The sequence below is a fragment of the Ostrea edulis genome, chromosome 4 (genome assembly GCF_947568905.1).
Source record: "Ostrea edulis chromosome 4, xbOstEdul1.1, whole genome shotgun sequence".
NCBI lineage: Eukaryota > Metazoa > Mollusca > Bivalvia > Ostreida > Ostreidae > Ostrea > Ostrea edulis.
In genome coordinates this window covers 48,316,854-48,339,742 of record NC_079167.1, presented here as the reverse complement: position 1 = coordinate 48,339,742, position 22,889 = coordinate 48,316,854, and the positions used below count along the sequence as shown (strand labels likewise).

Here is a 22,889-nt window from a genome sequence, read left to right as displayed (position 1 = left end):
TACGATGGTAGACAAACAAATTGATCGATACAAATAATTTCACAAAACATTTAAATCGCCATCTTGTGACTTGGTGTCATACAGAGTATAAGCTTTAGTGTATTGAGGTTATACCTTAAAGGAAACAAAAGGATTTTTTGAAAATTTTCAAAATCAAGGTCTTTGTGACCTAGATTTTTAAAAGGAATTAAAATTGGCATGAATTTTATGCAAGGGCTTTATTAATGTGGGGGGGGGGGGGGGGGGGGGGATAGTATTTCTCGGAAAAAGCCCACCTTTATACAGCCAGTACTTTGTTTGGGAGACTTTATAATCATCAGATCATTATCACATTTTTTCATCATTGACATTTATGTGTTGTTTTTTATTCACTGCTGCTTATATCCATAGAAAACAGGGTGTAACAACAATAAGGCATTTGATACTCTATTAAGTTCATTATGTCCAATATCTGTTTGATAAATTTTGTACAGTATTTAGAGTTCCTTGGATTGTTCAGGTGTCAATAACACCTTGGCATCACTGGTAAACAATAGAGGACACTTGCATTTTTCACAACTCTGGTGGGTAAGTGTCACTCCTGGCTCATCAGTCATTTTCTTATCTGGCTGGTCTTGCTTATTCCTGGTCATTGTGCTCTTGTCTTGAAAAAGTGGGCTGTATTATGAAGGGAAATTGCACATATTTGTTACCTGATTTTTAAAAAAGTGGTAGGTGTCTGGTTTTCAGGGTTTGCCAGTTTTGTGAGAATTTATTTTCAAGGAAATGTCAAGATTTCTGCAGGGACTTTAAAAGCAGTTTGAAGAATTTTCACTGTACATGCAGATTAGTATATTATACTCAGGTGACCATTAAGGCCCATTGGCCTCTTGTTTACAAGTATGGTGTTAATTTTTTTTCAAATGTTTACAGGATGTTTTGCTTGTGGAATGGAGACGGGATTTCGAGTATACAATTCAGATCCACTGAAAGAAAAGGAACGGCAAGGTATTTTAACACAGTTCTTGATTTAAAAGATTTTTATGCCCCCCCCCCCAATTTTTTTTCGGGGGAGCATATTGTTGCTGCCGTGTCCTTTCGTTGACAATTTTAAGTTCCACCTTGTAAAAACACTTAAATCATAGCATGTACGTACAGTGTATTTATGAGACATGTCGTACAATATTTCACCTGTTTTAACCAGAATTATTTTATTTTCAATCGGTGTTTACAGTCCACCGTCACTCGGTCATGCATGAATCAAGTGAGTCACATGTCCAGTTCAGACTTTCGAAGGTACTTGATTGATTGATTGTATATTGTTTAACGACCCTCTCGAGAATATTTCACTCATATGGAGACGTCACCACTGCCGGTGAAGGGCTGCACAATTTAGGCCTATGCTCGGCGCTTACGGCCTTTGAGCAGGGAGGGATCTTTATCGTGCCACACCTGCTGTGACACGGGGCCTCAGTTTTTGCGGTCTCATCCAAAGGACTGCCCCATTTAGTCACCTCTTACGACAAGCAAGGAGTACTGAGGACCTATTCTAACCCGGATCCTCAAGGGATTCAAAGTTACTTATTCATCTGTGTAAAACTGTGTTTTGTTACAACAATACATTGCCACAATAAAGTAGTAAATATTATGTGTGCTTGCCTCTATGCTTGTTGACACAAAAAAAATATTCACTTTTATATAAAACAATCAACCTGGTATATTTTGCTTTTTTAAAAAAAACTTAAAACCTGTATTGATTTAAGAAATGAAACTTATAATTCTTTGTTTGATGCATGTATCAAACGAAAAATTGGACAGAAAACTTCATCAATGTGCATAGTGCATTGATGAAAAAGTTTTTCGTCCAATTTTTCGTTTGATACATGCATCAAACAAGGAATTATAAGTTTTATTTTCTTATCATTTAATTATGTTTTTTTAAAAGATGGAAAGGTCACTCAGAATGCTTAATGACGAAACATGTAGACTTGTAGCCAATTCTAGTGCTTTAGTTTCGTCATTCCAGTAGTTTAAATCAGCGATCATGTCGAAATGTACGATGTAGTCTTTCCAATTCACGGTCCCATCGAATGTCGTAGGTTTTCTCCCCTTTGATTCTTGTGTACGTCTGAATCCATGGTATGAGACTTGTCCTATGTGACCATCGTTGGGTACATCGTAGTCATAGATTCGCTCCCTTGAATTTTCATATGGGCGCATGGTCGGCTCAAATTCGTTGATTCTAGCGTTGTTAGTAAAGCTGTGCGATACTGTCGGATTTGACCAACTTGTTCTGGAATGTTCATAACCACGAGGTTCATCATATGAATTTTGTATAGATGTACTTCCATCTAGTTGATGTGAGTTGTGTAACTGGTCATTTTCACACGCGGTATTGGCACCAAAGCGCACCCTATTTTGGTTTACATGCCGTGTGTCATCACTTGGTAATCTTACTTGATTTTGTAATAAACTCATTTGTGACTTCAAAGTTTTTATTATACCCCCCGCAACAAGTTGTGGGGGGTATACTGGAATCGGGTTGTCCGTCTGTCCGTCCGTCTGTAGACGCAATGGTTTCCGGGCTCTAAAGCATTATCCTTTCCACCTACCATCACCATATCATATATATGGACTACCCATGGGATGAAGATGTTCCCTATCGATTTTGGGGTCAAAAGGTCAAAGGTCAAGTGCACTGGACATCAAAGTAGCAATATGGTTTCCGGGCTCTAAAGCGTTATCCTTTCCACCTACAGTCACCATATCATATATATGGACTACCCATGGGATGAAGATGTTCCCTATCGATTTTGGGGTCAAAAGGTCAAAGGTCACGCACACTGGACATCAAAGTAGCAATATGGTTTCCATTTAAATTCTTTAACGGCTTTTTTCATCGCATGGAGATGCTGTGTTCCTAGATACCTTTTGGATCATAATACTGAAGTTTTACCTATTACCAACACCCTTTGGGAGATTGGGGTAAGCGGGGGGTATTCTTAGTGAGCATTGCTCACAGTACCTCTTGTTTCATGTAGAATTGCTTGTAAACTATCCTGTGTACCTGAATGAACACCGCTACCGTCGCCTATCTGGTCCTCATTATGATTAACCCGCAAAAGAACTTCTCTGCTCGACGTACCCTCCATGAATTCTCCTTGTTCTTCTATATTATGGTCACTTCCTTCAAGAATTTCTTCGTTCCTTGACATTTTTGTACCGATTTTAGTGTTACAATCTTTTTTAAAAAACAGCTGATCCCACTGCTGCCACCAATGTAACGAAACCGAGGGTATGGGGTAGTTACATAATCATATAATCATGGGTCGCTGTTTATCTTCTAATGAATTGTCAAGGTAGAAATGGTTGGTTGACCACAATTTATATGACGAACGATGACCAATTGATGGTCCTCTTTCACTTGATAGTCATATGTCTAAGAATAATATTCTATAAAGTTTATAACATTTATTGCAACGATTCTTTGGTCAAATTGTTTTTACACATATAATGGTAACTCGTTTGGTTGGTACGTTATTTAGTTAAGTATACAGTGACGAACCAATCCAGACGTTCCTATTACTAAAAGGGCTTGTAAATTACTATAAAAACGTTATGTCACTCTAATAAATATGTGGTTACATGTAACCTAAACTTGGTACTATTTGGTACCTACCACTGTCTTATTTCTGAAATGTACCGAGTCTCTCTCTTCAGTTGACTGATCTTCTCTCTCCAAACAGCTGTCTTTTATTTACATCGGTTGTTGTTATGACGTAGTAACGTTTCAAACTGATAACGTCATACGTTTATCTAAGTTAGCGCGTTAAATTTGTAAATATTACTTAATAACGTTGTACCAATATAAACATAATAAACATAACATATTTTATAACAATATGTGAATCAAAGCAATCAAGTTCAATAAAATCAATTGTAGTTCGTTTCTATTGTTCATATTTTGCTTATAAATGACTTTAGAAGTAGTTTTGAACATCGGGTTCAGGGTTCATAATATTCCATCATAAGTGGTTAGTCTGAATGAAAATCACAACATTGTAACAAATGATATGGATTTAATTGGATAATTCTAAAGTTACATCTACTATCAGGTCAGTTTAATGTTGTATAGGTATAAAGTAGTGTATTTAATGAGTGAAGTCCTGGGGCGCGTTTTACAAAGGAACTTACGACTTACGACAAACTTTACATACTGGAATTTTCCGGTTTATTGTAAGGTCATTCACTCCAAATGCAAAATGTTTCTTTAAATTGTTGAAAATTAAGCCTCAGAAAAGTTTTACTTCATTCACTTAAAGTAATAACTGTGTAATACAATTTAAGACTTGCGACTTTGCCGTAAGTTGTTTTGTAAAACGGGCCCCTGAACCGTAGCAATATCATCATATAACATAAACCTGTATTGATATAACAGTTATACATATCATCTTATAACATAAACCTGTATTGATATAACAGTTATACATATCGTATAACATAAACCTGTATTGATATAACAGTTATACATATCATTGTATAACATAAACCTGTATTGATATAACAGTTATACATATCATCGTAAAACATAAACCTGTATTGATATAACAGTTATACATATCATCGTATAACATAAACCTGTATTGATATAACAGTTATACATATTGTATAACATAAACCTGTATTGATATAACAGTTATACATATCATTGTATTACATAAACCTGTATTGATATAACAGTTATACATATCATTGTATTACATAAACCTGTATTGATATAACAGTTATACATATCATCTTATAACATAAACCTGTATTGATATAACAGTTATTCATATCGTATAACATAAACCTGTATTGATATAACAGTTATACATATCATCGTATAACATATACCTGTATTGATATAACAGTTATTCATATCGTATAACATAAACCTGTATTGATATAACAGTTATACATATCATCGTATAACATAAACCTGTATTGATATAACAGTTATTCATATCGTATAACATAAACCTGTATTGATATAACAGTTATACATATTGTATAACATAAACCTGTATTGATATAACAGTTATACATATCATTGTATCACATAAACCTGTATTGATATAACAGTTATACATATCATCTTATAACATAAACCTGTATTGATATAACAGTTATACATATCATTGTATTACATAAAACCTGTATTGATATAACAGTTAAAACATATCATCTTATAACATAAACCTGTATTGATATAACAGTTATACATATCGTATAACATAAACCTGTATTGATATAACAGTTATACATATCATTGTATTACATAAAACCTGTATTGATATAACAGTTATACATATCATCTTATAACATAAACCTGTATTGATATAACAGTTATACATATCATTGTATCACATAAACCTGTATTGATATAACAGTTATACATATCATCTTATAACATAAACCTGTATTGATATAACAGTTATACATATCATCTTATAACATAAACCTGTATTGATATAACAGTTATACATATCATTGTATTACATAAAACCTGTATTGATATAACAGTTAAAACATATCATCTTATAACATAAACCTGTATTGATATAACAGTTATACATATCGTATAACATAAACCTGTATTGATATAACAGTTATACATATCATTGTATAACATAAACCTGTATTGATATAACAGTTATACATATCATTGTATAACATAAACCTGTATTGATATAACAGTTATACATATCATTGTATAACATAAACCTGTATTGATATAACAGTTATACATATCATCGTATAACATAAACCTGTATTGATATAACAGTTATACAGACTGTGGACAAAAGTATTCGCACTGGCAATGGCGGCCATTTTGTTTATCGAAAACGCTTGACGGTAAACAAACATGTTTTTGGAGTGTCCGAACAGGACAAATAACTTGTAAATGCAAAAATATTGTAAATAAACAATTAGTTTCTATCAATAATCAATAAAAATATATAAAAGAATGTCAAGTACCTTAATATTTTCGTGATATACCCTCGGGCCCTTTGAACTTTGCGCACTTGTTGTGGAAGGGTGCATGGAGATTTTATATAATTTACTCTAAATGAAGTCCAGATTTCCAGAATTTTGTGATACAGTTCATCACCAGAATTTAATGTACAAATGTGATATGAAGTGTTCTTTTAATTACCAGCCAAATGTTTTCTACGGGGCATAAATCAGGTGATTGTGTGGGCCACTTCAGTGGTGGAATTTGTTTGTCCGTTTTGTAATTGGTTGAAAGACAAGATCAATGAACAGGTGTATGGTCATCCATAAACAGATAATTGTCATCTTGAAAGAGTTTTGCTGTACAGGCCACAATTTATCTACATAATTTTCAGAGTTATTCATGCTGCTATATGTATTGACTCTGCAAAGAGTAATAACGCCATGACACGTAATGCATCCCCAAATATTTTACCAGTTTCGGGGGAAAATACAGTCCGACAGTCAAGATTTATATCACTTCTTCTTCATATATATACTCGACAGTATTTTCCAAAGACAATCTGGCACTTGTCAGAAGAAATTACCACTTTCCTTTCATTTTCCACGGTCCAGTTTATTTTACCCGCACACCATTGCACACTTTTTACACGATTGACAACTCGGACCATATTTTCTTGATACAAACACATATTTAGTATCCATTTCTGTCTTAAACATCGCCAAATAGTTTTCTTTGAAATATTTGCATTGTTATTTTCATTACATCTTTGTAACGTCCTACAGTGGTCCTTTTCTGTCCAACTGTGTCTATCTAACAAGTCTCCGTTGTGCACGTGCACTCACTGATTTCTTTCGTCCACTTCTTTGTTAGTTTTCTGTTGTACCTCGCACTCGAAACTTATTCCAAGCACTATAAACAGTTGATATAGGAATTCTTAATAATTTTCCAACTTCCCCAGAACTTTTACAGCCCTGAACTAATGCTACGATGTTTTCTTAGCAGCCTATACCGAGTTCCGATGTTTACAACCCAATTAATTATGTTTTCTAATCACTCCCTTGCATGTATAAACAGAGTTGCAGACGAACACAAACATCATTACGTCACATAATTGACCTTCAACTCTTTGAATACATCATCGGTGAAAGGATAACTCATGTCTGTGCAAAGAGAGATAACCCGCAATGTACGATACTCGATAAACATGTTTGAAAAATGACGCGATCGTGCGAATACTTTTGTCCACAGTCTGTACATATCATCTTAAAACATAAACCTGTATTGATATAACAGTTATACATATCATTGTATTACATAAAACCTGTATTGATATAACAGTTATACATATTGTATAACATAAAACCTGTATTGATATAACAGTTATACATATCATTGTATAACATAAAACCTGTATTGATACAACAGTTATACATATCATCTTATAATATAAACCTGTATTGATATAACAGTTATACATATCGTATAACATAAACCTGTATTGATATAACAGTTATACATATCATCGTATAACATAAACCTGTATTGATATAACAGTTATACATATCATTGTATTACATAAAACCTGTATTGATATAACAGTTATACATATCACCTTATAACATAAACCTGTATTGATATAACAGTTATACATATCATCGTATAACATAAACCTGTATTGATATAACAGTTATACATATCATCGTATAGCATAAACCTGTATTGATATAACAGTTATACATATCATTATATAACATAAACCTGTATTGATATAACAGTTATACATATCACCTTATAACATAAACCTGTATTGATATAACAGTTATACATATCTTATAACATAAACCTGTATTGATATAACAGTTATACATATCATCGTAAAACATAAACCTGTATTGATATAACAGTTATACATATCTTATAACATAAACCTGTATTGATATAACAGTTATACATATCATTATATAACATAAACCTGTATTGATATAACAGTTATACATATCATCTTATAACATAAACCTGTATTGATATAACAGTTATACATATCATTGTATAACATAAACCTGTATTGATACAACAGTTATACATATCATTGTAATACATAAACCTGTATTGATATAACAGTTATACATATCATTGTATAACATAAACCTGTATTGATACAACAGTTATACATATCATTGTAATACATAAACCTGTATTGATATAACAGTTATACATATCATTGTATAACATAAACCTGTATTGATATAACAGTTATACATATCATTGTAAAACATAAACCTGTATTGATATAACAGTTATACATATCATTGTAATACATAAACCTGTATTGATATAACAGTTATACATATCATTGTATAACATAAAACCTGTATTGATATAACAGTTATACATATCATTGTATAACATAAAACCTGTATTGATATAACAGTTATACATATCATTGTATAACATAAACCTGTATTGATATAACAGTTATACATATCATCGTATAACATAAACCTGTATTGATATAACAGTTATACATATCATCGTATAACATAAACCTGTATTGATATAACAGTTATACATATCATCGTATAACATAAACCTGTATTGATATAACAGTTATACAACATATCGTATAGCTTGGCCTTAATTCTAGTCAACATTTTCCAATTTTATGGTCGTTATTTTGATCTTATTTACCAATACAACAAAATCAAATCAAAATCAGCATTAACGGTTGCAAATAACAAATGAGAAGATATATCTATCCTGAATTGATGAGTATATAGTTATTTATAATTCTATACTGTACAGACTTTGTTAGATAGTTCTACCCTGAATTGATGAGTATATAGTTATTTATAATTCTATACTGTACAGACTTTGTTAGATAGTTCTACCCTGAATCGATGAGTATATAGTTATTTATAATTCTACACTGTACAGACTTTGTTAGATAGTTCTACCCTGAATTGATGAGTATATAGTTATTTACTGTATATTTCTATTCTGTGCAGACTTTGCTGATGGTGGAATTCATCACATAGAGATGTTATTCAGATGTAATTACCTGGCTTTAGTGGGCGGAGGTAAAAATCCAAAGTATCCACCAACAAAGGGTAAGGAAATTGTGTCATGATTTAGAGTTATCATAAAATTTTTATACATTGTTGTATCAAACAGTTCATACTGCAGAGTTATGAATTGTACACTTCACGTGTCCAATGATAAAGTTACCTGTGAAAAATATTGTACAGGTGACTGTATCAAATGATGAAGTCATCTACAAATGTGACATATTGCTGTACCTCTTCATGAACAAATGATGGAGTACAAGTATTCTTTTTACCATGTATGTTCTGTGCATACATTGTACTGCAGAGTTGCTCATGTGCAAATAATTAACCTCTTTTGAATACATTTAAAGATTTTATTAAGATACCCCTTTTCTTCATTCTGTAATTCTAAATACATGTAGTGATGGTATGGGATGACCTGAAGAAGAAACCAGTGATTGAACTGGAGTTTTCCACAGATGTTCGCAGTGTCAGGCTGAGGCGTGATAGGTGGGTGACACAAGCAAATACACACAGTTTTTAGCTCAACTGAGCTTTTCTGATCACCCATTGTGTTAGTCGTCTGTCTGTCTATCTGTAAACTTTTCACATTTTTGACTTCTTTTTCTGAACCACTGTACCAATTTTAACCAAACTTGGCAAAAAATATTCTTGGGTGAAGTGGATTTAAGTTTCTTCATATAAGTAAAAGTAAGTAAGTAATTTTTATTTAAAGTCGGAAAACTATATACAGGTAAACAATAAACATGAGCTAAGAGCTCTTTAACCGACTATATAGCATTAAAAAAAAAAAAAAAAAAAACCCACAAAGCACTAATGATATATAATTGCATGCATAGACATAAAAACAGAAATTTGAAATAAAACAGGATGCATACTTGTATACAGACATCACAAGTCATGCATATATATACACAGGGACTAGCTATATTAAGATGAGCATGCATAACTGAAAACAGTTTGCAACACAAACATAAAAATATGGATACAGTGGAACCCCGTTATTACGTTCCCCCTTTATTACGTTAGTCCGCATATTACGTTGGAATTTCAAAACACAAAACCATTTCTTAACAAACCTATATAAAATAGACCTCGTTATTACGTTGTCCTAAAATGCCGGGACTCGGTATTACGTTGTAAAAATTCCGACAAAAACGTAATAAACCCCTAATTATTCAATAGTGATTCTCAAAATAATAAGCCATTCACACCTTGACTGCCAGAGGCAGTCACCACGTAAATTTCCTGGTCTGTTTGGGGATTAGAGACGCTTGACTGATCACGCTTCGATAAATCTAGCGACATCAATACAGGTGAATACCCCGTATAGAAGCCAGTGATAAACAATTAAATAATGTTTATTTAGAAATTGTACTCTATGAAATTTACTTCATTTTTCATATTTTGATAATCAAAGAAATAATTTCTCAACCGCCTGTGTGTTCAGCATAGTGTAATTACCTTCGCTATTAAAACTCTATTCACGGAAAGCTTTGGTACCAAACAAGAAAGACAAGATTTATCGTAGCAATGTTACAACCGCTTGGGTAACTGCTTGGACATAGGTGACTAAAGGTGTTAAATTAAAAAAATTGTTCGTTGTTTGGACATGCAGCTTGGGTGTTCGTAAATCTCGTCCATACATACACCAATCTATCGGCCGATTCGTGCACGGCATTTACCTCAGTGAATATTTTAAAATCCATTGATGCGCACGTGATTTTAGTGCCATCATTTAGCGTTATAAATGAAATCTTCGTGCATCATTATATTTTTTTTTATGTGGATTGCGCTTAAATTGTTCTCCGTGCATGTTTATCGTTGGTGAGAAGTGTGTAAATGTTGGGTATCGCGTGCGTTTTGTGTCTATAGTTTTGTTGTTTTTAGGATGGGATTTTTTTTTATTGCGTTGTGTATTGTGTAATTAGAGAACTTAATAAAAACGATGTTTTGTTATTTTTTAAATACGAATGTTGAATACGAACCGGAACGAGTTATTGAGAGAAATTTACATGAACGCATTGTTTCAAAATTGAACAAAATGGCGGTCCAAACGAATGCAGAAAAAGCAACGTTTATCAAAACATCCTTATGTATCCTACACCGAAATAAAGAAAAGGGATAAGAACATGAAGAATTACGGACATTAAAGATAAGATGTAAATAAAACAAAGTATCATAGTCTTTTAAACAAAGAAACAGTAAAGATATATTCACACACCCCTTCACGGAGTACCAACGGACGATATACAATTTCCAAATTATATTTTTAACGGATTTAACTGGGAACGTTTATTACGTTGCCCCCGGTATTACGTTATTTTATCGTGACAAAATGGAAAACGTAATAACGGGGTTCCACTGTATATACATAGAATAAATAAATATGCATACCTAAGAGACAGAGCGGAGTAAAAATAAAACAGTTAAATTTGTACATATAAGCTTAGAAGCATAGTTAGAAGTTAGATCAAAACTTTAAGATTTAGGCAGGAGAGGCTGGAATTTGCATGAACTGCATTTACAATTTAATTCCCCACACCAATTTTGAATATAATTTGAGAATAGATTATATGATGTAATATTTCTTGCTTCGTTTGGCAAAGAGTTCCAGAGCTTTGCTGCCTCATATCTGAAAGATTTAATCCCGTACCTGGTTGTTCTAGGTCTTGGTATTTCCGCTGTATTTGTATATCTAAAATTGTATGAATGGTTTTTTATAACAACTAGATCTTGTAAAAAAAGTGGGGACAGTTTGTTGATAATTTTAAAAGTTTCTAAAGCTATTGTTCGCATTCTTCTGGTTTTTAGTGAAGGCAATTTAGATTGTTTTAATAGGTTTTCGTAAGTACTTTTATAGTCACCATAGATAAACCTCAGAGCTCTTTCCTGAATCTTTTCAATTTTGCGGGTGTTTTGTTCAGTGCAGAAGTGCCATGTCAACGGGCAATAACTAAAATTTGACATAATAAATGAATGATATATGGTTAATTTACCTAATTTGCTAAGATGTTTTCCTATTCGTTTAAGAACATTTAATTGCCTTGCTGCCTTTTTACAAATATTGGTAATATGTGTGTTGAAAGAAAGTGTAAAATCAATTGTAATACCCAACAATTTTATTTCTTCATCACATGAAATTTTTATTCCATCTAAATCAAAAACTATGTTTTCATTGTGTGTTTTGTTTCCAACAGAGATAGCTTGGAATTTTTCTGGATTTGCCTGCATTTTGTTTGATTTAAACCATTTAATCAGAGATCTACTGTCATCTTGAAGTGCTGCTATTACCTGAGTTAAAGATTTATCTGATTTTGATAAAGTATTGTCATCTGCATAGTTGTAGAGATTACATTTATTTACAAAGTGAAAGAGGTCATTGATAAAGATGTTAAAGAGTAAGGGGCCGAGGATAGACCCTTGTGGCACACCTTTGATTATATTTGACATGATGCTGGTGTGCTCCCCTACTTTAACACACTGTTTTCTACATGAGAGATAGCTGCTTAACATCTCTCGTGCTGCTTTTGAGAGACCATATGCTTTTAGTTTCAGAAGAAGTAGTTCATGAGGAAGGCAGTCAAAGGCTTTAGAAAGGTCCATTAAAATTGCTGCTGTGTACTTGTTTTTATCCAATGCTTGTTTCCAATCTTCAATTACTCTTAATAAAGTTGACTGACATCCAAAACCTGACCGAAAAGCTGCCAAAAAAGGATTGAAAACATTTTTAAAAAACATTGTTAACTGATTTTCAATTGCTCTTTCAAAAACTTTTGAGATTGCAGGAAGAACACTAACAGGTCTATAGTTACCCTTCTCTAATGAACTATTCTTCTTATGTAATGGTGTCACTTGTGCTATCTTAAGCTGGTTAGGGAAAGTTGATGTTGATAGGGACATGTTAATTAGTTGACTTAGAGGTTTGCTGATAACTGGTAAAGCGATGTGTAAGAGTTTTGGAGAAATTCCATCAATACCAGTGGCTTTTTTAATATTTATTTTCATTATACTTTTTGTTACAAAGTCTTCAGTGACAGCTTTAAAGGAAAATGGATGTTGTTGTGGTAATTCTGTTTTATTTGCTTTTATTGCCTGTATACTTGGGTGATTTTCATCTACTTGTTCTGCATCCCCAATATTTTTAGCAACATTTATGAAAAAGTCATTAAAAATTTCACATACTTCTTTCTGGCTGTTTACAAGCGTGTTATTTTCCGAGAGAATTAAGTCTTTCTGTGTGGTGCATCCTTTGTTTGTTAAAAATGGTTTTACAGTTGGCCAAAAATCTTTTGATTTTGGGCCTCCAGCACATCTTTCAATGAAGTATTGATTTATAGACTTGTTTTTTAGGGTGGTTACATAGTTTCTTTGTTTTCTGTACTTTTCCCAATTTTCAGAGGAGTTTATGGATTGGTACTTGTTAAACAACATTTTTTTCTTGTATATTGCCTTCCTAAGTTCTTTATTCATATATGGGACTTGTTTTGTTTGGATTTTTCTTGATTTCAGTGGGGCATGTTTGTTAGCTACATCTAGAAAGCAGTTGCTAAAATCATTGTAACACTTGTTTACATCTTTGCCATCACACAATAAGCATAATTTGGTTTCTAATTCCACTGCAAATTTTTCAGCATCAAAATGTTTGAAACTTCTACATAATCTGCGTTTCACTTGTCTCTCTAATATGGTTATGTCAACCTGAACAGATATAAAATTGTGGCAGTCACTAATTCCTGAACCAAAATTACATACTTTCCCTGTGTTTGGATTTTCGTTGGTGATAATGACATCTAGTAGGGATGGTTTACCAATTTTGGTAAAGCATGTTGCTTTTTTCACCAAGTTCTTAGCACCATGAGTATCACATATATCAGACAATATTAAGCTTTTTTGTTTGTCAAGCATGTTGATATTTAAATCGCCAATAACGATGTAGTTGTCATATCTACTTATAATTCTATCTAGAGTCTTGCTAAAATCGTCACTAAAAACATTTTCATTCATATTCGGTGGTTTATATGCTCCAACAAGTAACCATTTGTGACCGTTTGATGTTACCTCTATTCCCACGGATTCTATGTCTTTAAATTCAAAGGTAGGCTTACGATCTCCAGCCAGATCGGACCTGAGGAAGGCTAGTACTCCTCCACCATGCTTATTCCGATCAGCTCGCCACATAGTATAATTGTCAATTACAAACTGTGCATCGGGGTAGGAGGCGTCGATTTTAGTCTCTGCCAGAAAAAGCATGTCGATGAGATTTCGCTGTAATATGTCCTTGATCTGATCATACTTTCCTGCGAGACTGTTTATGTTTAAATATCCACAGATAAGCTTAGCTGGATTCGCTTTTCTAACGTTTACTAAGTTCTCCCAGATGTCATGGTCGTTTTCCACGTTGTTTACGCCGGAAGTGTAATTGTCATCTCCTGAGATGTCGATCCCGATCGTTTCAGGCATCATGTCAGCATCTGTTTCCATGCTGGGTGCGGGGTTGTCAATAGATAAACATGCTTTGCAGACCCATTTGAAAGGCCATGCCGTGTTCAAAGAGGAGATAATCACAAAAATCCAAAAATAGGGTGGGGTCATTAAAAAATCTTCTTCTCAAGAACCACCGGGCCAGAAGAGCTGAAATTTACAAGAAAGTTTTCTGACATAGTGCAGATTCAATTTTGTTAAAATCATGGCTCCTGGGTGTTGGATGGGGCCACAATAGGGGATCAAAATTTTACATAAAAATATATAGGAAAAATCTTTAATTCTGAAAAATCACTGGCCAGAAAAGTTTACATTTACATGAAAGCTTCATGACATATTGCAGATTCTATTTTGTAAAAATCATGGCCTTTGAGAGTAGGTTGGGGCCACAATAGGGATCAAAGTTTTACATGCGAATATATAGGAAAAATCTTTAAATATGAGCCAAGGTCTCAGGTGAGTGTTGTGGCCCATGGGCCTCTTGTTTAAAGGCATTGTACAGATTCATGGTTAAAAAATTATCACATATATGTTTTGGGAGTCAATTGAGGGTCCACGGTTCATTTCTAGCATCCGTATTTCTTACAATTCAATTCCACCATTTCAAATTGGCCGCCAAAAAAATCATGTTTGTCGGATTTCAATTAAATTTAGTTTCTAGGGTTCAGTGAGGATCTCGAGTCCATTTTGGGCATAAAAATTTTGACCTGGATCCAATTTTGACATGGGGAGGTGTTCAGGGACATTTGTGTTGGCATCCCAACACAGTTATTGCAGTTATATTCCTCTTCTTTAGTGCTGAATTTGTCCACACGATTTTATGAAAGTGCTTGAACAGATCTGATACAAACTTTGTGGGCTGATAGGGGTCATGAGGAGGGGTGCAAACAATTTCCAACATTTTCTAAATTGCAGCTGACTTAAAATGACTGCCTAAAAATGTCAAAAAATCAAGGGTGTCAGATTTCAACCAAATTTCATTCTATAGTCCTAGTCCATTTTCAGTATAATGATCTCCTGGCCAAAACACAGCACTAAAAATGTGATCACTTAAAGACACATTGCATGTTTTCAAAGGATACAAAATTTTATGCATTTTGTCTTTCTTATGTTTTAATATTGTAATTAATTCTGATGGTTTGTTCGTCGAAATATTGCGATAATTAGCCACAATACGGATTTAAAATAAGCCCCGATTTCAAAAAGTCTCATTAATTAGTTAGGTAGTCACATGGTACAGTGACGTCATATGCGACCTTCTTTGATCAACTGATAGTGAAAATAGTGTTAAGTAGTTGTAAAAACTCAGCTTTTAGGGACCTAATTTATTCAACATGAACACCATTTCAGGGATCGAAATTAACATATGCCCGTCAGTCTGTGACTGGTTAAAAGTCTGGCGGGCGGACTGACATTTGTTTTAGTCAGTCCGATGGGACTGGTTGATTTTCTAAAGCATCATTTTGGAAAATATACTTAATATGAAATTGTATACACATTTGGCATGCTTTGATCTGTAGATCTATATCAGACGAATCTGATTCGTAAAATATAAATCCCACATTTAAGTATTACAGTATTGTCTGAGGCATATTGAGTTAAATTTCATTTTAATAACATTAACGAAATATGTTTAATTATTTCTGGAAAACTCTGTTGGACTGGTAAATTTTTCTGCGGACTGTTTGAAATTATACCCCATCAGTCCGGCTGGACTGGTGACATAAAAAGTTAGCTTCAAGCCCTGCATTTATTTCGATGTTGACAATTTTGCGGAATGTTATATGTTTTAGCCACCAGTGCATACAAATAACGATGTAAATGCCCAAATGTAGTATGGAAAGCAAGTATGAAATCAGCAATTGCGAGTAAATTATGTTTACATGGGTCGATGTCTAAACACTTTTTGGTAATGTTATTCCTTTATACATCTGTAATTGGCGTTTTTCTTTCTTTCAAATAAACAGTGCATTAATGCCTACTCAGTCTCACAGATGCATTTCGAAAATAAATAAATGAAAATAATCAAATTTAACGTGGAAATCACAAGAATTTATTTTAATAAAGCAATTTTATTATTATTACTATTTTTGAATTGTGATCTACACGTTGTTAGGAAGTGGGAGCATGGCGTTATACTGTACTTGATGTTACGAGTTCATTTTTAAACAAATTTAATTGAAGTTAGAAAATACATGTACAATATTTTATTGATTATTAGAGCTCCAGATAATTTTTTACCACAAAGAGTGTTTACCCCCTGATTTTCAAATCAATGAGTATTTTGCTTTCCAGAAAAGTCAAAAAGAGTATTTTGTTAATTTACAGATTATATTTACTGTTTTGACACTAATACAGAATTCGATCACTTAATCTAAATATAATCAGATATTATGTGACTGAGTGTCTGACATACTAAAATTTAATACCTCAATGATAAATTTCAAAATTCCAATGACAATGAAGAGTTTATGATAAAAAGAACTACAAAGGATTTTCACCCGTAAATATACAAGTTTTTATTATACAATATTGAATAAATTTCATAAACACCAAACAAACAAAACTATTTGTCATATACTGTAAATTAAACTGTAATAACTGAGAAATCAAAAGCATTTTTGACCAAAAAATATCAGTTTCAAAGTCAAAAGATTTTTGTCTTTCTATAGCATTTTTTAAAATTTAGACAAACCTGATTCTGCCCATATATATATATTATTTGCACTTTGTTTTCACTGCAAATTACGGCCGGATTACCCTCACCTTGTACCGTTAACCAAGAATTGGGTTTCCTCCACCTGTGTAAAACGAGTGCATGTGTGACGGAAGTCGGTAAATAAATGCATGACTCCCATTCTCGCAAATGCTTTTAAATAGTTAGTGAGACATTGCTGTAGGAGCGGCCTTTCAGTAAAAAACTTAAAGTTTAACGGAAGAAGTATTGTTTGTCCGGTGACATTTTCTGTGCCATGAAGCAGCAATCAATTGTCTACGATTGATAATACAAGTTTTTTCCCCTGTGCTTTCGACCGCACTCTACCTCTTTAAGAAAGAAGTATACTAACAATTAGGCTTATATACATAATACAGTTGTTTTGAGTTATCTCTAAGCCATCGATCTTTCAAAATTGCCATTGTCATCAAACGTTTTTCACAGAGATTATATTTCATGTAAGATCAAGCACTGAGCTAACCTCAATTCTGATGAATAGATAATTTGTACTTATATTATTCTATTATACGTACGCATTACTTTAGGAGTGTAAAGCGTATTTACATTCGCTAATGCATAATTGTACGCCTGATTTTCAACTTAAATGCGTATTTGGTCAAAATTAATGAGTATTTACGCTCTTACGCACCTTATCTGGAGCTCTGGATTATGATTAAAAGTTCAATATCTTTTATCTTAAAATTTTTTGTAAATCTACCAGTTGGTAGAAACTAGGAGCACAAGTTATATGTTGTTACAAGGTGAAGGTCAGTTGATGTGAGTGTGTATTGATAACCAAAACAAAATGCCTAACAGTGCTTATAGCTTCTAATAACCATTTTATTGCAGTTTATCTGGGTCTCTGTTCAACTAGTTTTTGAAAAAGTACATGGACAAAGGCAAATGGGGCTTTTTTTATGGCAAAGTCCTTGTGCCAACAAAAAATTGTCCACATTTTTCTCTCATACCTTCCTTCGAAAAATTGAGAAAACTCAGTCTAAATCATTTCTACTGACAGCTAGTACAATCTTAAAAGGCACAAAACAACCTGATGCAATGTTATTTACAAGCCGTTAACATGATAATTGGGTTTTTTGTCATTAAATCTAAGCTGTTTATGAAATGGCTAACAACTGTTTTCAAACCTTCTCGCTCGAGGTCACGTATGACGTCAAACATAATGGCGCGTAAAATATCGGAAGTAAATATGCATATTGTAATATTTGAATTTCATGGCTTTCAAACTCAAAAACTACGCAAAATGTTTCATTTAAAACACATTCAAAGTATTTTTGGGCATGAAAAGAATAAATTTTGCTGAAAAAATAAAAAAGTTTGGAAACATGGAATGTGTCCTTTAAGGAATAAACAAATATATTGGAAAACATGCAATAAATGATGAATGATGACAAAAATGCTTCAGGCAGTCAACCCACGACCTTGCCTATTCAAATGCTGGAGCCAAGAGAGAGATACAGGGTTTCTGCTTCCAGTAAAAAGGGAGGTGCCCCCCTGCCAATTTGCCCCATTGTAATTTAGACACCTGATTTTACTAAATTCGCCCACCTTGTTTTGAAGAGGAATGCCCAGTTCCTAATGAAAAAGACCTTTCCCTGATAGATTTATTTGAAAAACTTATTAATATGATTACCCCCAAACCCCTCTCTGGCCAATATTGAAAACCACATATTAAAACAGTACACAGATCACATTAATTCTATAATGCACATGTATAAATTTTACCCTGCAATTAACTAAATTTTAACCGTTCAAAATATGGTTTCACAATGTCACAGGAAATCCCCAAACAGGAAAGTCACATCACCGAGTCGCACGTAACGTCAAATCACCGAGTCACAGAATGTCACATCACCGAGTCACACGGAATGTCACATCACTGAGTCACATGGAATGTCAAATCACCGAGTCACAGAATGTCAAATCACCGAGTCACATAGAATGTCTCATCACCGAGTCACATAGAATGTCACATCACTGAGTCACATGTAATGTCACATCACTGAGTCACACAGAATGTCACATTCCCAAGTCACATGGAATGTCACATCACGGAGTCGCACAGAATGTCACATCAACGAGTCACACAGAATGTCACATCACCGAGTCACACAGAATGTCAAATCACCGAATCACACAGAATGTCAAATCACCGAGTCACACAGAATGTCAAATCACCGAGTCACACAGAATGTCAAATCACCGAGTCACACGGAATGTCATGTAATGTCACATCATCGAGTCACACAGAATGTCACAATCCCAAGTCACATGTAATGTCACATCACCGAGTCACACGGAATGTCACATCACTGAGTCGCACAGAATGTCAAATCACCGAGTCACATGGAAAACTTGCCGATGTCCCTGCAGTGTCAGAACAATTCCGGATGTTGTAATATGCAATCTGGTTACCGGTACTATAAAATCTGAACCATAATGGTTGGACCTTTAATTTCCGGATTTGACCCAATATTCGATCTCTTGGAAGTTTTATTAAGGACCACTGAACTTTGAGTTATTGAGTCACATGTACTATTATATTTATCTGTATTCATATGTCTGCAATGCATTCATGAGGAAGTGGCTATCATTACAATTTGTAGAGATATCAAAGGCAAAAACATTGTAAATGTAAATATCAAAATATGGCATTCAGTTTTTTCATGTATGTATACTTGATATCAAGTCATCCTCTATTGATTACAGGATTGTGGTAGTGTTAGACACACTGATCAAAGTTTACACATTTACTCAGAACCCACAGCAGCTGCACGTCTTTGAAACGTGTCCTAACCCTAAAGGTACCTATTACCATAACATAATACATGTATACTGTACAAACTTTCATTGATCTAAAAACTTTTATTGATTGTTTGATGCTCCTCTTGACATGCATGCCTTCTGAATCTCTAAATCATTCTGAATCTCTAAAATGCTACAACATATGTTACACTTACATTGCACTCAACCATATATATGCGAAATGTGCATGGCACAGTTTCCATGAACAGTTTGCTTTGTGTATATACAAAGTGAAAGGTGGAATAAATTTTAAGAAAGTATTTTTGAAGCATGAAATAAGGAGGTGGATCTAGATATCAGATGTTGTAAAAAATACTGTATTGTAAACCAACTTTTATTCATGTGCTAGAAATTTTCTTGAGGTTTGCGAGAATTTCATCATCATGAATATTTCTCGCTGCGAACCAGTCCTTTAATGTTTCTTGTATGTTTAAACTAGGCCTAATCTTTGTCATGAAAATTGGTTGCCGCAATCCATTTCATCATTGGTAAATCATGAAATTAAGTCATCATGAATAAAAGTTGGTATACATTGTACTATTCAAATTGAAGTTTAAACTGAACTTTTTTCATAAATTTCAGGGCTTTGTGTTCTGTGCCCAAACAGTAACAACTCTCTTCTCACTTTTCCGGGGAGAAAAAGTGGTCATGTTCAGATAGTGGATTTGGCCAACACAGAGAAATCTGCTACAGACATTCCGGCTCATGAGGCCCCCCTCAGTTGTATTGCCATGAATCTTCAGGGAACTAGGCTAGCAACAAGCTCCGAGAAAGTAAACAGAATTTAGTGCTCAATGTCAGTTTGATATGTTATGTCTACCATTCCATTTAATCATGATCAGACTTCATCTTTCTTGAATGTGGAATTATGATTTATTTTCCTTCAGACATATTTGTAGATATATGATTGGATAAAAAGGAATCACATGATGCCCTGAAATTTTCAATACATCTCCATACAAAGAGTGTACCGGGTATTATTTTGACAACTATGACATCACAATTTATGAACCATATAATGCCCCGAAATTTTCAATACACTATCTCCATGCAAGGAGTGTATTATTTTGACAACCATTACATCATTTACAAATCAAATGACGCCCTGAAATTTCAATACATCATCTCTATGCAAAGTGATATTATTTGACAACTGTGACATAACAATTTACGAATCAGATGACGCCCTGAAATTTACAATACACCATCTCCATGCAAAGGGTGTATTATTTTGACAACAATGACATAACACATAAGTGATGTGAAAAAATGCATTGCTTACACGCAATCTAATTGAAATCAGTTCTTCTCTAACCGTTACACTGGAGAAGAATCTGACAGCATTGCATATGCACCCCCTCCCATTATAATGCCGCCACCGTGCTTATTGCCTGAAAGTCCTAAAGAACAGATTTCTCCATGTGTACACATCTGTTATAATGCCAACCCTGCATAATGCCATATGCCAATGATTTTCTTAAACAAATGGTCAACTTTTATGGGTTTTACCCTCAATAATAATGCCAATGAATGCTGAACAACTCGCCCCCAAGACAACTCACCCCCTAAACTCGCCCCTTTTCTTGAGACAACTCGCCCCCAATATTATATAGAAATATATTATCACACTTTAATCTTATTTTGTGTGTGTGCATGTGAGTGTATGTGTGTGTAATTGTAATTTTTTTTTTTAAACTTTAAGATAAGTCTTTTTATTTATACTTTAACACGAATGGTGAAATTCAAGTAGAATCATATGCAAATTAATGCATTTCAGAAGAATGGTATAATTTTCAAAAATACTGATCTTCACGTAATTGATTAAAAGAAATAGATGTGTCCACTATTAAGAAAATTTTTAGGTTTTTTTTGGGTGGTGGGGTGGTATCAATACGGTATCTACAAATGTATACTACATAAATGTAAATGTGAAGTGAAGTGTGAATATTCTGATACATGTAATTATTTTTTAATACGTTTCTCAACTAATTCTTGTTGAAAAATCATAAAATTCCCATTTAAGAAATTTTATCATAACGGCTTTGTTTTATTGATTATTTTTATGCGGCAATTTCAAAGTGAAAAGTACTCAAATGTTAAGGATTACCTTAATGTTTGAAGTAAATATAACAGCTTGGGGGAAATCAAACAATTCAATTTTTAAAAGCAACAGAAGCAGATTATTGATAATTAATTTTATTATATGATTGAATTATTCCTAGCCCTCTAATTGGCTGAGATCCAACAATGTAGAAATCATACTACATTATGTTTACCTGCACGTGACCTTCCAGGTGAACATAAGGAATTATTTTTTCCACATAGGACCAAAAGTAGGTCGTTGAAACTTACAATTTAAGCAAAGAACAATCTTGAAGGGTTTTTTAATCATTTAATCATATAATAAAACAATTATTGCTGTTTTTGAGGTCAATACGATGATTTAGCCACCTTCGAAGTACAACATTCACCTCGTCCTTTGGGCTCGGTGAATATTGTACTCCTCAGGTGTCTAAATCATCGTATTGACCTCATAAACAGCAATAATTGTATAATACTACACCAGCTGAAGAGCCAAGCTAATATACTCCCTACCAAAACCTAGCTTGCATAAAAAGACACGAAGTTCGGTATTTATATATACATGTCTTTTTGTCTGTAATGTATATCTTATCTACAATTTTATCTATTTTCGCTAAAACAACTCTTGGATTTAGACCAAAAATAATACAGGTAAACTTCGATTTCGAGGTTCGAGAAATCGAAGTTAATGAATTTGACACCAATACTGTGTATTGTTTTATGTTGCATATTGTTTTAT

The 22,889-nt window shown here is 33.5% G+C and overlaps 2 protein-coding genes across 2 annotated transcripts in view; one reads left to right on the top strand and one right to left on the bottom strand.

The window, feature by feature from the left end:
* The window catches only part of LOC125668654 (WD repeat domain phosphoinositide-interacting protein 3-like), a 45,809-nt gene that overhangs the window by 5,119 nt on the left and 17,801 nt on the right, over positions 1 to 22,889 (top strand). Inside the window, exons 2-6 of the mRNA XM_048902980.2 lie at positions 913 to 987; positions 8,986 to 9,087; positions 9,447 to 9,534; positions 19,973 to 20,067; positions 20,651 to 20,841. Of these exons, the coding sequence (XP_048758937.1) occupies positions 913 to 987; positions 8,986 to 9,087; positions 9,447 to 9,534; positions 19,973 to 20,067; positions 20,651 to 20,841 (551 nt within the window). The remainder of the gene's footprint in view (positions 1 to 912; positions 988 to 8,985; positions 9,088 to 9,446; positions 9,535 to 19,972; positions 20,068 to 20,650; positions 20,842 to 22,889) is intronic.
* On the bottom strand, positions 11,582 to 14,534 carry LOC130054186 (uncharacterized). Its single transcript, XM_056162812.1, has 2 exons — positions 14,107 to 14,534; positions 11,582 to 11,743 (listed from the first exon to the last, which is right to left on the bottom strand). The coding sequence occupies exons 1-2, from the start codon at positions 14,527 to 14,529 to the stop codon at positions 11,711 to 11,713; spliced, it is 456 nt and encodes a 151-aa protein (XP_056018787.1). The 5' UTR covers positions 14,530 to 14,534; the 3' UTR covers positions 11,582 to 11,710.

What these genes read in the sequence shown, in the direction of transcription:
- LOC130054186 (XM_056162812.1), bottom strand. Translation starts at nt 14,529, where the DNA reads ATGGAAACAGATGCTGACATGATGCCTGAAACGATCGGGATCGACATC. An exon ending in TAGAATCCGTGGGAATAGAG is followed by an intron (nt 11,744 to 14,106) that starts GTAACATCAAAC and finishes ATACAATTTTAG; the next exon opens with ATATACAAATACAGCGGAAA.